General features: G+C 40.7%; 1 protein-coding gene across 19 annotated transcripts in view; it reads right to left on the bottom strand.

The window, feature by feature from the left end:
* dlg1b (discs large MAGUK scaffold protein 1b) overlaps positions 1 to 17,627 on the bottom strand; it is a 435,380-nt gene that overhangs the window by 282,352 nt on the left and 135,401 nt on the right. For all 19 annotated transcript variants that reach the window (XM_087993459.1, XM_043702479.2, XM_087993449.1 and 16 more), the window contains one exon: positions 11,998 to 12,162. In XM_087993459.1, coding sequence (XP_087849585.1) covers positions 11,998 to 12,162 — 165 coding nt within the window. The remainder of the gene's footprint in view (positions 1 to 11,997; positions 12,163 to 17,627) is intronic.

Genomic DNA, 17,627 nt, shown 5'->3' with positions numbered 1-17,627 from the left:
TCCAACTTTGGTGACAAGTATTTCAATTACCTAGGCCCAAAGCTCTGCATTTGTCTTTCATTCTCTTTCTTTCTTTATGGTACCCTGTGATAACCCGTACAAGGCCCATAGGGAATCACCAATCTCCCTGTGAGGCACATTGAGTATGAGTTTTCTTGGCAACAGGCAATGGCAAGTCCAGCTAGATGCACCACCGGAGACCTTTATAAAGCACACTCAAGGATGGGTCAACAGAACTGTCTGTCCCAGGACTAACCTATGTATGCCATGAGTAATGGCTCTATTTTGGTGTTCTACAATGGGCAACATGCTTTCTGAGTTATTACATACTCCTTCTAAACTTTCTTTGCGCAAGCTTTTGGTCATTTACACTGAACCATGTAAGGTGGCAAGTTATGATTTAGAATCTTTTGGGAGGTTTTATCACATTAAAGGTTTAATATAAATACAAGTTTTGGTTGATTTACACAAGCATATCACAGCATTCTGAACTGCATTGCATTGAAGCTTCAATTCAGATGAACACAAGTGATGTTATGCAAAGTGCATGAATATGGAAAATCCGCAGGGTTCAAACAAAATTGAGTCCAAGTCAATGGCTCACCCAATGAATCATCAAGTCAATCATATACTCGAATTCATTGCGATCGGTCTTTGAGAAAACAGTATAGTCTAATAAAATTAAACAGTAGCTATTTCAAATTAACATCTAAAACTTGCAGATTAACAAAGCTCTTTTGAAAACAGAGGCATGCTTTCGCTAGAAAATGGTCCAACCCAAAGAGTGAAGCTTTGTAGGTACACACCTCGTGCCACAAAGCCACAACATACACAGTGACTGCGTCAATTCAGCAACAGGAAATAAATTGCTAAAAGGCAGATGTTTGTGTTCAACAGAAAATTATTCAGCAGCTCCTGAGCTTTGATTACAGTTATTTAAATTCAAAATTATTCCACACTCCTAGTTGAATGACAATATTACATTATAGAAGCAGGTCATTTCCATCCATCTGTACTGCTGTTTCTCACAAATTAATCTAATTCTATTTTCAAACTGCTCCCCATGCTCTTCGTGTTTTTTTTAAAGCGACTAACAATTTTCAAACGAATTTGTGGAACTCCGATTCAACACAGATTTCCCACATATCACTTTAGTCAATTGAATCAATTTACTAACTGTCCTAAATTTGTTCATTTCCTTATTATTGCTTGGGTCAATTAAAATAATCTCACCACTTCTTCATCCTGTGGACTGGTATTTGATGCCGCTAAACCTGCTCAGCTCCAAAAAAACAAGTCCCTCTGATCTCTGTCTTCATAAATGTCATCCTTCACAAGAACAGAAGGAGTATGAGAAGTAGACCAATATAGTTGGTCAAGCCTCTCCACTATTGAATATGAATACAACTGACTGGGGCTTCAACTCCCCTTTCCTCACCACTCCCCAAATTCAGAGTCAGAGAAACCCGAACATCTGTTTCCAGGCTTTAAATGTATGCAACGATGGAGCATCCACAGCCCTCTGGGCACAGAAGTCCAAACATTACTTATACAGCACAGAAACAGACCTTTCAGTCCAACTCATCCTGCTGAGCAGATATCTTAAATTAATCTTGTCCCATTTGGCCCATATGCCTCTAAACCCTTCCAGATGCCTTTTAAATGCTGTAATTGTACCAGCCTCCACCACCTCCTCTGGCAGCACATTCTGTACATGCACCACCTTCCATGTGAGACAGTTGTCCCTTAGGTCCCTTTCACTTTAAACCCATGCCCTCTAGCTGTGGTTCCCCCCTACTCTTGGGGAAAAGACCTTGGCGATTAACCCTATCCATGCACCTCATAATTTTATAAAACTCCATAATGTTGCCTCTCTCCCCTCACCCAAACTCTGATGCTCCAGGGAAAAAAGTCCCAGCCTTTTCAGCCTCTCCCTACAGCTCAAATCCTACAATCATTAGAAATAGGAGCTGCAGGCAGTGGTTCAATGAGATCCTGGCTGACCTGCCACTGTAATGCCATTCGCCTGCACTATTCCTATGTTTCTTGAATGTCTTTAAAAGGTAGAAATCTATCTATTCAGTCTTGAACATTCTCAATGAAGCTACAAAAGATTTCCGGGACAGAAAATTTCCAAGGTTCAGCATTTTCTAAGTGAAGAAATTCTTTATCTCAGTACTAAATGCCCTTTATTCAGAGATTGCACAACCTGGCTCCAGACCCTTTCAGACACAAGAAAGGGCCTTCCTGCTTCCACCCTGTTGAGACCTATAACAATTTTGTATGTTTGAATAGATCATAAATCATATTTCATTCTGAGCCTTAAAGAATATACACCATGTAAATTTGCACTTTGCTCATAGAAGGATTTGGAGATGCCGGTGTTGGACTGGGTTGGACAAAGTTAAAAATCACAACGCCAGGGTATAGTCCAACAGGTTTATTTGGAAGCACTAGCTTTCGAGGCGTTCCTCCATCAGGTGATCGTGGAGAATAAGATCGTAAGCCCGCCTTCAGGACAATACCATACAATCTTGTCATGGTAGATGCTGCAAGACGTGTCAGAATGTCAATATGGATACCACCATTACGCATGGGGACACCTCCCATCATTTACGTGGCAGGTACTCATGCGACTCAGCCAATATTGTCTATCGCATACACTGCAGGCAAGGATGCCCTGAGGCATGGTACATTGGCGAGATCAAACAGAGGCTACAGCAACAGATGAATGGGCACCGCAGATCAATCAACAGACAGAAGTGTTCCCTCCCAGTCGGAGGGCACTTCAGTGGTCTGGGACACTCTACCTCGGACCTTTGGGTGACCGCCCTCCAAGGCAGACTTCAGGACAGGCTACAATAAAAAGTGGCCAAGCAGAGGCTGATAGCCAAGTTTGGTACCTACAGGGATGGCCTCAACCGGGATCTTGGGCTCATGTCACACTACAGGTGACCCCCATTGCACTGTACATACACACACGGACACATCCCCCACCACATACACTCACATACAGACACTCAAACTCTCTCTCCCCTCTCCCCTCCCCCCCCCACCCACCCCCCATACACAAAAGTTTGTGGGGTGAATTTGTACTTGCAGAATTACATTTTACTTTGCTCAAAAACTGCATAAATCCATGTAAGATTCTGTAAATCCATTTTTTTAGAATCAGTCTGACCATTGTGGCACAGACAGCCTCACAGGGAGTTAACACCTTCAATACCTTATCTGGGCTGACATGACACCAATTGTTAAAGTGCAGTTGAGGATGTAACTTTTTGAAAATGTTTTGTGATTTACATATGAGAGAACTAAAACCAACATGGTCATTCTAAAAGATGAAAGAATTAACAAACAATCGGGGTCTTTTTCAATATATAATTTCAGTTACATCACACTGTAAACTTTTGCTATAAATTCTGTGTCTTACAATCTTATTCTCAATTTCGAGATGCCGGTGTTGGACTGGGGTGTACAAAGTTAAAAATATTATTCTCCACAATCACCTGATGAAGGAGCATTGCTCCAAAAGCTAGTGCTTCCAAATAAACCTTTTGGACTATAAACCTGGTGTTGTGCAATTTTTAACCTCACAAAAGGAGCCCTCTTCCACAGGAATTAGTTTGATGAATCTTCAGCATACACTCCCTATGGCAGGTATATCTTTCCATAGGAAAGAAGACTAAGAGTTACCACTCTGAGTTAAGTAGTGTTACGACATAGGATAGCATACTAAACCAAATCAATGTTATCAATAAATTCACAACAGTGAAATTAAATTATTCAATGACCCTTAAAATCTGTCCAATTGTTCCTAACCAGACGACAAAAAACTTGATGTCCAAGATGTTATAAGTCATATACAAAAACGTAACAACTTATTGTTAATACTAGTAGCTTTAGAATGATAAAGCTAAACCACAAGGTAATTGAATGAATCTTCTTTAAAAGAGAAAGAATAACTTGCCAATTCAATTAAACTAGTTTCAAACAGGGGATTCCTGAAGAAGGGCTCATGCCCGAAATGTCGATTCTCCTGCTCCTTGGATGTTGCCTGACCTGCTGCGCTTTTCCAGCAATACATTTTCAGCTGATCTCCAGCATCTGCAGTCCTCACTTTCTCCTTAAACAGGGGATACCAAGCCCTTCATGCAATCCTTGGATAATGCGTTATTCATAGGCTGTATTTCCAATTCTGAAGTCACTGTTTCAGTCGACTTCTTGAATTATTCACTTATTTCTTACAGGCAGTGATTCTTTTCTCAGAACATTCAACAATTCTTTAACTGGACAGAGAACAAAGAGCAAAAAACAAAAGTAGCCTGTCCTGAAGTTTCGAAAAATCACACTTCACCCGCCAAACCAAATTAAGACAGGTTTACTTCCATTTTTCATTTAAAAAAAAATTCTCTATGCTTGGCAAGTTAGCATCAGTTCTACCTCAATTAACTGACTCAACATTCAACCAAATGACAGCCCTGAGCATGGCAACACACCTGTGCCAAAAATTGTTCAGTGTCCTTTATATCAGTAATTAACTTATATTAATTAGATATACCACTTCAACCCATTGTGGCACTTCCAAGAACTCAACACACAAACTGGCAAAGAACTTCAACAAAAATTAAAATATCTTATCAGCGGATGCAAACACTCCACATAATCATCACAGGAATTCCCAGACAACATCAATGATATAAACATAGACAAGGACGAAGCAACGGTCTCATTTGATGGCACTGTTCACTTCAATTGACAAAACTCTAGCCAGAGAGACAATAGCCAACCTCCTGGACAGGCAGAACAGACAACATGATGGGGAACCGATCAACAAAGACTGCATACTCAAACCTACTAGACCTGTACTTGATGACACACTTCATATTTAACAACCAAATATATAAACAGATCAATGGGATACCTATGGGCTCACTCATCTCTGGGCTCATAACAGAAGCAGTGACGCAAAGTCTGGAATAAACTGCCCTCTTACAAATCCAACCCAAACTCTAGATGATACTTTTGTAATTATTCAGAGAACAGAAATCAACACACACTGGATCATCAACTACCGTGCTCATAGGGATCAGACTTACGAGGAGGAAACCAATCAACTCCCATTCCTGGATGTGATGGTAGAAAGAATACAGAACAGTGAATGCACCACGAAAGTATACAGGAAAGCCACACACACTGACCAGATCCTGAACTACAACAGCAACCACCCAAACAGGTGCATCAGGACCCTGTTCAAAAGGGCTACAACAAACTAAAGCACTCCCGACCTGCGAAAAGAAGAACACTTCTATAGAGTCTTCACCAAGAACTGATATCCCACAGCTTCATTTGCAAATGCCTAACAGATAAACAATGCGACGAGGACATGCCATGACCCAACACACTAACCACTCTACCTTATATAAAAATCATCTCAGAACTAACAGCCAGACTTCATCAACCACTAGGATTCATGACAGCCTATAAACTGACAGCCACGCTCAGACAACTCACCAGGACAAAAGACCCAATACAAGACAAACATAATTCATAAAGTTCCATGCAAAGACTGCATGAAACACTACATTGGACAAAACAGGCAGACAACTAGCAAACACATCCACGAACACCAACTAGCCACTAAACGCCACAACCAGCTGTCCCTAGTAGCCATAAACACAGATGACAAGGACCACAAATTTGACTGGGACAACACAACGATCATAGGACAGGCTGAACAGAGGACAGCCAGAAAATTTCTAGAGGCATGGCACTCATCCATGGACTCCATCAACAAGCACATTGACCTGGATCCAATATACCGGCCACAAGAAGAAAAACCGGAACCAGCAACCGGAAGCAGCAGAAACGGAACCAAATAAATTCCAGAAGAGACAGTACAGCAGCGCTTCACAGGAGGCTCCAAAGCAATAATGATGTCACCAAGACAGGGGACGAAACATCAGCAAATCAACTTCCCAGCTCAGCAAAGCTACCCATAACCACAGCAACTGAGCTACAAATCTTTATGCAAACCTTATGTTATATTATCTTCCAGGCTGTTCACCAACAGTAAATATCTGCATCTATTCTCACTTTGAACAGCATTTTTTGAAAAAGTTAACTAACCCTATTATCAACTCTCAATTCCACCAAAAAAACCTAAATAGTGAGGGTGTCTACAAGTATAAGAGTTAAGTACTGTCAGCCCAAATTGATTACTCCTTTATCCTGAGACTGTGCTCCAGTGTTTTAAATTCCTCATACAGATTAAACCCTCTCCCAGAAACTACCTTATGTAGCCCCTTCAGAATCCTGCACGCTCCAATAAGATTGCTTTGCATTTACATCAACAAAGAGAATATAGATCCATTTTACTCAGCTCTTATCATAGGCTAACTCACTCATGCCAGGGACCAATTTAGTGAAACTTCACTGTACCACTTCCACATGGTCTCACCAAATTCCTTTGGGCAATAATTGCTACAATCATAGCAAGACACACTTATTCCTGTGCTCCAACCTTGCAACAAGAGCCCACAGCTAGTTGCCTGCACTAACTTTCTGTATTGCTTGCAGGAACACATCCAAGGCTTTATGAAATTTACAAATGCCACAAAATTTGAAATACTCCTGCTTTTGCATTCTTATGAATGAAATGAATAACCTCTCACTTTTCCACATTATACTCAGTCTGCCATCTTGTTCCCAACTCACTCACTTGGTCCATATCTCCTAGCAATCTATGTCCTCCCAGAGTTTACTTTTCACCTCACTTTGCATCAATAACAAAATTGGGATACATGACTCCCTGGCACTTCAATTAAGTCACCAATGATGATTGCAAATAACTGAGGTCCCAGCACCCACCTTTGCAGCACTCTATATTCATTGCTTACAACTTGAAATAGTTTCATTTACAGCCACAATAGCTCCTGTTCATTAACCAATCCTCTTTTCATCCAGAGTACTCTAACTCTGCAAGGTCTTATCTTGCCTACTAATAATTGCTGTACCATCTAATCAATGCATATTACATCTATTAGATTCCCTCTAATGTGAATATATTAACTTGGAACAAAGTAGAACTTTTCACATCTCAAAACTTCTCTGCATTTGATAAGATCGTGGCTGATCAGACTGTGGCCTCAGTTCTACTTTCTGATCTACTCTCATTGCACTTTAACAATCAAGAATCTAATAGTTTTAAAAAGATTCAATGATCCTGCCTGCAATGCTCTCTAGAAAAGAAAATTCCACCGACCAACAACCCTCTGAAAAGAAAGATTCTCCTCCTTTTTATACTGTGGAGAGACTAGAGTTAGGTGACAATGAGAGTAAACATTCATTCAGCATTCACCCGATGAATTATTTTCAGGATTTTACATGGTTAAACCCCCAAAATTGCTAATAAGTTTGAAAAAAGCACTTCCAGTAAGTAAACTTATGCTGACTTAGACAAGTACAATATGATTTGAATAAATGCATCAATATTTACTTAATTATGTATTCCAGAATTTTCCCAATGACTAATGTTAGGCTAACTGGGCTATAGTTGCATGGTTTCTCTCTCCTTTCTCTTACATTTATTAGCTTTCAATCCAATAGAATTGTTACTGAATCTAAGAATGTTTTAAAAATCATAGCGAGTGCACCCACCAATTCTACAACTCTTTTTTCGAACCTTAAAAGTGTAGTCCTGTAGGTGCTAGGAACTTGTCAATTTTAGTTCATGTTTCTTAGATACTATTTTTATTACCTTTATTTCCTTATTTTTGTAGCATCTATTCCTGGTATTCTACTGTGAAGACAGACAAAATGTTGCCTCTGCTATTTCCTCATTCCCCAAAGTAACCTTTCCTGTAGGTTTCAAAATTACCAACATTTACTTTAGTTACTCTCCATTGTAAATATTTACAATGTTTTTATATTTATGGCTTATTTACTTTCATATTCCATTTTTCTCCTTCTTTAAATCCAACATTTTGATGGTTTCTCTAACATTAAACATTGGACTTGCTACTGTTACTTACAAACTGACAATCTTTTAATATTAACCTTAAACGTTCTAATCTCATCACTGATGTATCTAATGAGACTTTTTCAATAGAATGTATTTTTGTTAAATATTTTGAATTGTTTATTTAAATGTTTCCCCCTTTTCATTTAGCATCTTATCTTGTAGTCCATTTACCGAACCAATATTTGCCCATACATTTTAGGGGATCCTTGCCAATTTGACTCAAACTGCATGAAGATTAAAGTACAGGTACCACAAACTCAAACTTCAGGCTTTCTGGCTTCAACACAGTCCAAGTATATACCTATTGTTAGGCGGCCTATCACTACCTACACTAGCAGTGCCTAACTCGTGACATTCCTAATTTCCACCTAATTCTTTCTACTTCGTTATCTTCTGAGGCTAGACCCTTTCTCATTAATGTCCTTATGCCATCCTTTACTATTACAGCATCCTTTTCCACTGTGCCCATCTTTTAAAAATATTGCTTACCCTGGAATATCTATTTGCCAATTTCATTTTGCAACCATGCCTCTGTAATGGTAATTACATTTCAGCAATTTGTCTCTATTTGTGCTACTTGTCCATCTTTCAAGCATTCTAAAATTAAAAACCTTGAATTTATTTTACCAATTCCTCCATTGACCTTATTTGTTAATGTAAAATTAATATTAAACTCGGTCATCCCACTCTGCTCACCTTCACCCAGATTGCTATACTGTTAAGGTGCCTTGACTTCTCTCATTGAATTTCTAAATTCTCATTCACTGAACTCTCCTCATCCTCTATTAAAGTCTTGCCCACAACCCAAGTTATACGTTCAGCCAGGACACTGGCCCCAGCCAATTTAAATGAAGCTCAGCTCAACAGAACAGCTGGCCCTTCCCAGAATCCTGATGGGAGTGCCCTATGATTCAAAACTCCACTTCCACCCCACTCTTTTTCCATATGTTCAATTCCCTATCCTTGCTCGACCAGATACCAACTGGTACATGGCTAACAATCCAAAGACAAATATCTGTAAAGTTCTGAAATTTAATTCCGATCTCAACTCAAACTGCCTCAAAAAATAATTCCGAGTTCTATTTGTTGTTGCTTTCTACATGGCCCGTGAGAATAGGAACCACCTCCTCCAACCACAAGGAAACATCCTTCACCTCAGCACTGAGCAAGGAACACACTATCCCCTGACTAGACTGCCTATCATCATTACTACACTCCTCTTCACTCCCACCACTTAAAGATCAGCCTGTATCATGATGCCGTGATCAGTTTGGTATGCCATCCTGAAGACCTCTTTCTGATCCATCATCACAAGATCCTGGTATCTGCTGGACAAAATCAAAGACTAAAGCTCCTTCATCGATACTTGCTGTTTCCCCATGCTTATCTACTCTCAGCTCCTGCCCCTTCCATTGACAAACTCAAATTCTATCCAGTCTAAAGGGGATGCGTATTAATCTCCAGCAACACACTAAACTTATATTAGCTTTGCCACTGCTTTCAGATCATTTGTGTCAAAGAGTTGTCTAGATATGCATAGAATGCCCCAACTGCAATTCAACTATAAATCTATTGTTGATAATTGTCATGGCTTTATCTACTTGTACTACTATCTTTAACGAATAGCTCAATTTCTGTACTCAATTTAAAATCTTATCATTCAAGGTGTATTTCCATCCTGTATTTTTTATTCCAAAATTATATTACACATCCTTTTCTACATTAACCAACACATAATTCTCTTTTTCAGGTCTTTCACACCCTTCATTGAATTTCCTAAAGCCACAACGTCATCATCTGCAATTTATTTTAAACTTCTGAATTCTCAGATAATTTATAGATTTAGTAAGAAATCCTCAACATGGCACTTGTTGGGGGCAATCAGTACACTTTCCATGCCAAATAACTTACCTTTTTTAAACTTCTGGTTCAATTCTGCCCTCCCATCTATGGCCATGTTACAGATAATTTCACGTTGACTAGTTAACAACTTACTGGATGCTTTTTTTTTTAAACATGTACATAGAACCTCCCCTTCCATCGAAATGTAAGTAGCAAAGTGAGAATGATACCAACTAACTCATTTTTAAGCACTTATTAATGATCTTCATTTTTACAAATTCCATCAATTTTGTCATAAACTGAAGTCAAACTAGTTTATAGCTAATGGTTTTTATTTTATTCATTTGAGAGATATGGGCATTTCTGGCTGACCAGTATTTATTGTCCACTCCTCATTGACCTTGAGAAGATGGTAGCGAGCTGCCTTCTTGAACCACTGCAGTCCTTGTGCTGTAGGTTGATGCATAATGCCTTTTGTCACAAAGCTAGTCATTTTTTTTCCTAAAAGCTGTTCCTCAGCTCAAGGAGTTCTCTGTCCTTGATTATTTTCAGAGGTGCAATAAACCGGACCAGGCTCCGATCAGCCTGGTTTGGTGCAGAGATGAAAAGGATTTTGAGAGGTAGAATTTAAATTAATTAGTGAATCTGGAACATAAAGTTAGCCTTTGTAATGGTAACCACACAAAAGTATTACTGACAGTTGTAAAAGTCTGCCTGGCTCACTAATATTCTTTAGGGAAGGAAACCTGCCATTTTTACCTATTCTGGTCTATTTATGATCCCAGATACCCAGCAATGTGGCTAAGTCTTGTCTACACTCTGAAGTGGCCACTCAACTCAAAGCAAATAGGGATGCACACCAAATAAAAATCAAAAGAACTGTGGATGCTTTACATCAGAAACATAGAGAAATTGCTGAAAAAGCTCAGCAGGTCTGGCAGAAATCAGAGTTAATGTTTCTGATCCAGTGACCCCTCCTCAGAAAACGGTACATGGCTAATCACTTACTCACAAAATATTTCAGGAAAATTGGGTTAAGATTGATAATAGGAAAATACATAACGTACAGCATGCCTGACTAGTTTTAAAAACTTTGGTCTTCAAGATGGAAACTACTATAAGCTTCATTATATAAACCATTAAAATGTTCAAAGCTAACATAAAGTTTTCAAAGCTCTGAATAGACATGCCCATGTAATATTAATATAGAAAAACTCAAGGCCTGTCAAAACAGATGTTAGAAAAATGAATTGATAAAGAAGGAACTGTGTCACCCTTTCAAAGAGGAAAGCAGAGAACCCAGTTGCATTTCAATTCAGTTGAGAGTTTCAAATTTTTTGAGTGGATTTGTAAACAAGCAAATTCTAACAACTTCATATCCAAAGTTTGAGAAAATCAGTTGGTGCTCCATCTGTTAAACTGCTTGCATGAATGGACGCTAAATTGTAAAATCAGATTTCAGTGTCATTTTCCACCTTCAATTTTCAAAAACAGTTTATCTTCATAACTTCTTTAGAGAGCAGTCTTTATCACATTGAACTGAATGATCCAAGTTGACTTGACTTTTGCTTTGACAGAAAAAAAGCGTAAAATATTTTGATGATCCAACGACAGTCCTACATGTCAAGCTATTCAGCGCAAGTTTTTTTAAATTCTCCAATTTTGTAAAGCTCCAAATAAATGAATTTCCACCCCAAAATCAAAATATCGTTTCAGTAGATGCAGGATTCAGGACAATGCCCCACTTTTGCACCTGCTGAAAAGAGGTTGCCTATCACACTTCCTCAAGCAGAACAGCCAGCTCTGAAAATGCTACAATAACCACTCTACTACCAGAGCAAGACGGGAGACTGCAGTGCTGCAGTCTCCCAAGTGCTGTTATTTCCAGGGTTACACATCATGCATTAAGTTTTTAAAAGCTTTAGAAAAACTTTAAGTCAACAATATTAAAGGAGTATTCCATACTTAAAGGGTGAATACATTTTGCTGCTGCGTAAAACATGATTGTTCACTAAATCACCTTTTACTGCAGCAAAACAAAAAAATGTTAGTCTGATTAGTTGGGGGTTAAATATCAGTTACCAGTAATAAACAATTGATAAATTGCTGGCTTGCAGAAGTTAAAACCTTACCTTCATTGGGGATATATGTGACTGAGAAACAAATCCATGTATATTCTCAATCTGAGATAGGTTCTTCTCTGACACATGTACAAGCTCAGGGCCTTTCACATCATTGCTAATCTGCGGAGAACTGTGTTCTTGTTGAGATGCATCGTCATCTTGATAACGATATTTCTGTAAAAATGGAAGAAAAACAGGATACTAACAAATAATGCAATTTCAAAAAATGCCAAATCAATTTCAAAATTAAACAAATTTCTAAATATGTGAAGACACCTTCTCAATTTTAAATAACTCCTATTCAAGGATTTTCATTGATACAACCAAGCTATCCACTTAAATTCAATAAATTTCATAGAGAGGAAGCAGCATTTTGTTGATAATGTGGGGTCAATTAAATTTCATAACAAAATATCCATTTGATACACAGATATTCTTTTGAACTTTTAATTGTGCTCAGTTATTCCTGTGGAATTCTGAATATGATTTGTGAATTTGTACCACCAAACATTTGGGGCTAAATTTCTCCGGTCTCCAGAGCACAACTACAGCTCCCTGTTATTTTACCAGCAGCCTGAACCTTCAGGATGCCTGTCTAATTAATGGCCATTTAAGGGCCTACTCATATAGTCAGGGGAATTCCACCTGTAGCAGGAGAGGTCCATGCCAAGCATTCAGCCTGGCAGGTTTCCCTGGTGAGGGTTTCATAAGTTCTACAGGTCACCCATCCCTCTTCCACCCTCATTGGGGCCTGCAAACCTGTCTTGGCAAGTGTCTGGACTTGCCTTAAAGTTCGGACTCCACCTTAAGACTGGTTGCAGTCCCAGCAGTGGCCACTAGTTCTGGTGGTGCTGCTGGGACAATAGAGTTTCCAGCTATTTGATTGGCCTGCAGTATGAAAGCAGATCTTTTCAGGTCGGGGGAACAGCTCACTCCAGCCAAGAAATAGCATACTATTATTACACAAGGGAGATGCACTCTTACTCCTCCTTTCTTCACCACCCCTCCACAATCCTCAATGTATCTCATGCCATTCCCCTGCACATTTTCTTCAGATAATAATCCAAAGCCCTCTTAAATGCCTCCGTTGAACCTGCTTCCACTTTATATTCTGGACATGCTGCCATCAAACAAATCTCCAGAATTTAACCACAGTGCTTGAAAAGCACTCCACTGCCTTTTTAAAAAAGTTATCTTAAATCAGCCATTCAACAGAAATTGCAGACATCCAAGTGGTGCAGTTTAATGATAAATTCACCACGTTAGTAGTGAAAGCAATAGAGATGTAAACTTACCTTCACAAATCTTATTTAGCACCCAACCTTTCTAAAGCCCAATCCAGTTGACCAAATCGCAACAATCCTGAAGGGCCTATACCTGAAAAGACTATTTTCCTGCTCCTTGGATGCTGCCTGACCTATAGTGCTTTTCCAGCACCACACTCAACTGATCTCCAACATCTGCAATCCTCATTTTCTCCATGAACTGCCTCCATGGCAAGTAAATTTTTCTTACATAAAGGGGTGAAAACTGCACACAGATATGGTTTCAGCAAGGCAAGGCACTGCACAGCTGCAGTTAGATTTCTTTGCTCCAGTACACACAAGCACTCTTGCAACTGAAGCCAACAAAGCTTGCGTCTTCCTAACTGATTACTGCAGACACTCAGGTCCCTTTGTACATCAACATTTCATAATACGGATGAGGAAGGACACCACTTCAACTAGGACAACACATCCATCCTAGGACAAGCCAAAGAGACATGCACGAAAATTTCTAGAAGCATGACATTCCAACAAGAACTCTTTAAACAAACAGATTGACTCGGATCCCATTTACCACCCCCGAGAAGAAAAACAGGAAATTACATCACCACCGGAAATGATGTTACGAAACCAAGGAGAGCTAAACATAAAGAAAACGCAAGCCATACCACTACTGTTTCATCCGGAGGCTCACTGATGTTACCTTGTATGGTGATGAAACATCTAAAAATGAACCTTCCAGTTCAGTGAGCAAACCTACATCCAGACACTTCATAATCTATCGCAATTTAAATAAGACTCTGCTTTATTATTTTAATGTGGACAACTTTAAATTCATTATACTACTATACTTCATCTGCCATTCATTTCCCCACTCACTCAACTTGTGTAAATTGCCTTAAAGGTTCTTTATTTCGTCCTCGCCACTATCAACTCCAGTTTTGTGTTATCAGCAAACTTGAAAACATTACATGTGAATCCCTCATACAAATCATTGATATATAGTATGAATAGCTAGATCCTAAGCATGGATTCCTACAGTATGGTATTTGACACTGTCATTGGAGACACTTGCATTCCTACTCTTGTTTCCTGTGTACTAAGCAATTCTCAAGCCATGCCAATATATTACCACCAGTGATATGTGCTCTGATTTTGTATACTATACTCTTATGTTGGACTTTATCAAAAACATTTCCAGTAACCAAAAACACAAAATATTACTGTACTTACACAACTTTTAGTCTTGTTGAAAAGTGTATAAGGTATGAGCAGTCGGATAAAGAGTTAAGTTTGGAGTTGCATGACAAAGGCTCAGCTAGCATGACATTGACCAGATAAGAACTTGCAGTAAACAATGAGATGCTGGAGGCAAGGGTAGTGGCTCAACGAGGAAAAGAACATCCATTATATCATGCCTGTTAACTTGTTGAGGAACAGTGCAACACTTGCGCCCACACCTCCCCCCTCACTTCTCTCCAAGGCCCCAAAGGAAACTTCCATATCCGCCACAGATTCACCTGCACCTCCACCCACATCATCTACTGCATCCGCTGCAGCCGGTGTGGCCTCCTCTATATTGGGGAGACAGGCCGCCTACTTGCGGAGCGATTCAGAGAGCACCTCTGGGCCACCCGGACGAACCAACCCAACCAACCTGTAGCACAGCATTTCAACTCCCCCTCCCACTCCACCGAGGATATGCAGGTCATTGGACTCATCCACCGCCAAACCACAACAACCCGACGGTCGGAGGAGGAGCGTCTTATCTTCCGACTGGGAACCCTCCAACCGCAGGGGATGAACTTGGACTTCACCAGTTTCTTCACCCCCCCTCCCCCCACCTTGTCTCAGCCGGATCCCTCCAGCCCGGCACCGCCTTCCTGACCTGCAGTCTTCTTCTTGACCTCTCCGCCTCCATCCTACTCCGACCTATCACCCTCACCTTGACCTCTTTCCACCTATCACATTTCCAACGCCCCTCCTCCAAGTCCCTCCTCCCTACCTTTTATCTTCTCCTGCTGAACACTCTCTGCTCATTCCTGAAGAAGGGCCTGTGCCCGAAACGTCGAATCTCCTGTTCCCTGGATGCTGCCTGACCTGCTGTGCTGTTCCAGCAATAAAGTTTCAACTTTGATCTCCAGCATCTGCAGACCTCACTTTCTCCTTGTTGAGGAACATCCATTGTGAAATGCCAGATGACTTAATCTTTACTGTTGATGCTCGCTGATTGTAACAGTCACCCAATCAATATAGATGTTGCCTTATTTAGATGCTGCTCCCAGTAAGTAATTATATAATTCCTTAAGAATCTTCTGTTCAAGAGAAGACCGAGAACTCATGTCTCTGTGCACATGAGCGATCATTCTCTCTCTCTCTCTCTAGAGCCCTGAATAAAGATGGAGGAGGTCGATAGTCACAGGTGAGGTGCCGGATGACTGGAGGTTGGCTAACGCGGTGCCACTGTTTAAGAAGGGCGATAAAGACAAGCCAGGGAACTATAGATCAGTGAGCCTGACCTCGGTAGTGGGGAAGTTGTTGGAGGGAATCCTGAGGGACAGGATGTACACGTATTTGGAAAGGCAAGGACTGATTAGGGATAGTCAACATGGCTTTGTGCATGGGAAATCATGTCTCACAAACTTGATTGAGTTTTTTGAAGTAATAACAAAGAAGATTGATGAGGGCAGAGCAGTAGATGTGATCTATATGGACTTCAGTAAGGCGTACGACAAGGTTCCCCATGGGAGACTGGTTAGCAAGGTTAGATCTCATGGAATACAGGGAGAACTAGCCATTTGGATACAGAACTGGCTCAAAGGTAGAAGACAGGACATTGATCAGATTAGATTAGATTAGATTAGATTAGATGAGATTAGATTAGATTAGATTACAGTGTGGAAACAGGCCCTTCGGCCCAACAAGTCCACACCGACCCGCCGAAGCGAAACCCACCCATACCCCTACATTCACCCCCCACCCAACACGATAGGCAATTTAGCATGGCCAATTCACCTGACCCCGCACATCTTTGGACTGTGGGAGGAAACTGGAGCACCCGGAGGAAACCCACGCAGACACGGGGAGAATGTGCAAACTCCACACAGTCAGTCGCCTGAGGCGGGAATTGAACCCGGGTCTCTGGCGCTGTGAGGGAGCAGTGCTAACCACTGTGCCACCGTGCCGCCCACGGGTCTGTTTCCATGCTGTACGGACATTGGTTAGGCCACTGTTGGAATATTGCATGCAATTCTGGTCTCCTTCCTATCGGAAACATGTTGTGAAACTTGAAAGGGTTCAGAAAAGATTTACAAGGATGTTGCCAGGGTTGGAGGAGCTGAGCTACAGGGAGAGGCTGAACAAGCTGGGGCTGTTTTCCCTGGAGCGTCGGAGGCTGAGGGGTGACCTTATAGGAGGTTTACAAAATTATGAGGGGCATGGATAGGGTAAATAGACAAAGTCTTTTCCCTGGGGTCGGGGAGTCCAGAACTAGAGGGCATAGGTTTAGGGTGAGAGGGGAAAGATATAAAAGAGACCTAAGGGGCAACTTTTTCACGCAGAGGGTGGTACGTGTATGGAATGAGCTGCCAGAGGATGTGGTGGAGGCTGGTACAATTGCAACATTTAAGAGGCATTTGGATGGGTATATGAATAGGAAGGATTTGGAGGGATATGGGCCGGGTGCTGGCAGGTGGGACTAGATTGGGTTGGGATATCTGGTCGGCATGGACGGGTTGGACTGAAGGGTCCGTTTCCGTGCTATACATCTCTATGAGTCTATGAGGTAAAACTATATTGTGTCTGAGTGTTTGTTTTGACTGATACAGGGGGATAGGGAAACTGGACAACACTGCTTTTTAATTCATTCACAAAATGAGGCCATCACTGCCTAGGCCACCTTTTGTTGGCCATCCCTAATTGTCCAGATGACAGTTAAGGGTCAACCACATTGTAGCAAACCAAATGGGGTTTTTTCAACAAGTGACAATGGTTTCATGCACACTGGTAGTAGATTCTTAATTCAGGCTTTTTTCGAATTCAAATTCCATGATCTGCCATGGCAGAATTTGAACCCAGGTCCTCAGAACATGAGCTGAGTTTCTGGATTAATAGTCTTGTGATAATACTGCTAAGGCATCACCTCTCCCAACAAATTTTACCAACAAAATGTACAAAAGGGCTCATGTTGGCATATATACACATACATGCAGTAATCTCAACCAGGGCTTTCTATTTTGAAGATGGACAAGTTCAACAGCTAGCACCTACATGATCCCATCAAATCTCTACCATTGCTCTGGCTTATGCAGTATTCACGCATGCAAGAGAAAGGAAATGCAAAATAAGTATCCCATTTTAAACCAAAGTAAAATT

Source organism: Chiloscyllium plagiosum, unplaced genomic scaffold (genome assembly GCF_037043375.1).
Source record: "Chiloscyllium plagiosum isolate Xiang-an unplaced genomic scaffold, Cpla_swu_hap1 HiC_scaffold_13, whole genome shotgun sequence".
NCBI lineage: Eukaryota > Metazoa > Chordata > Chondrichthyes > Orectolobiformes > Hemiscylliidae > Chiloscyllium > Chiloscyllium plagiosum.
This window is presented reverse-complemented; position numbering and strand designations above follow the sequence as displayed.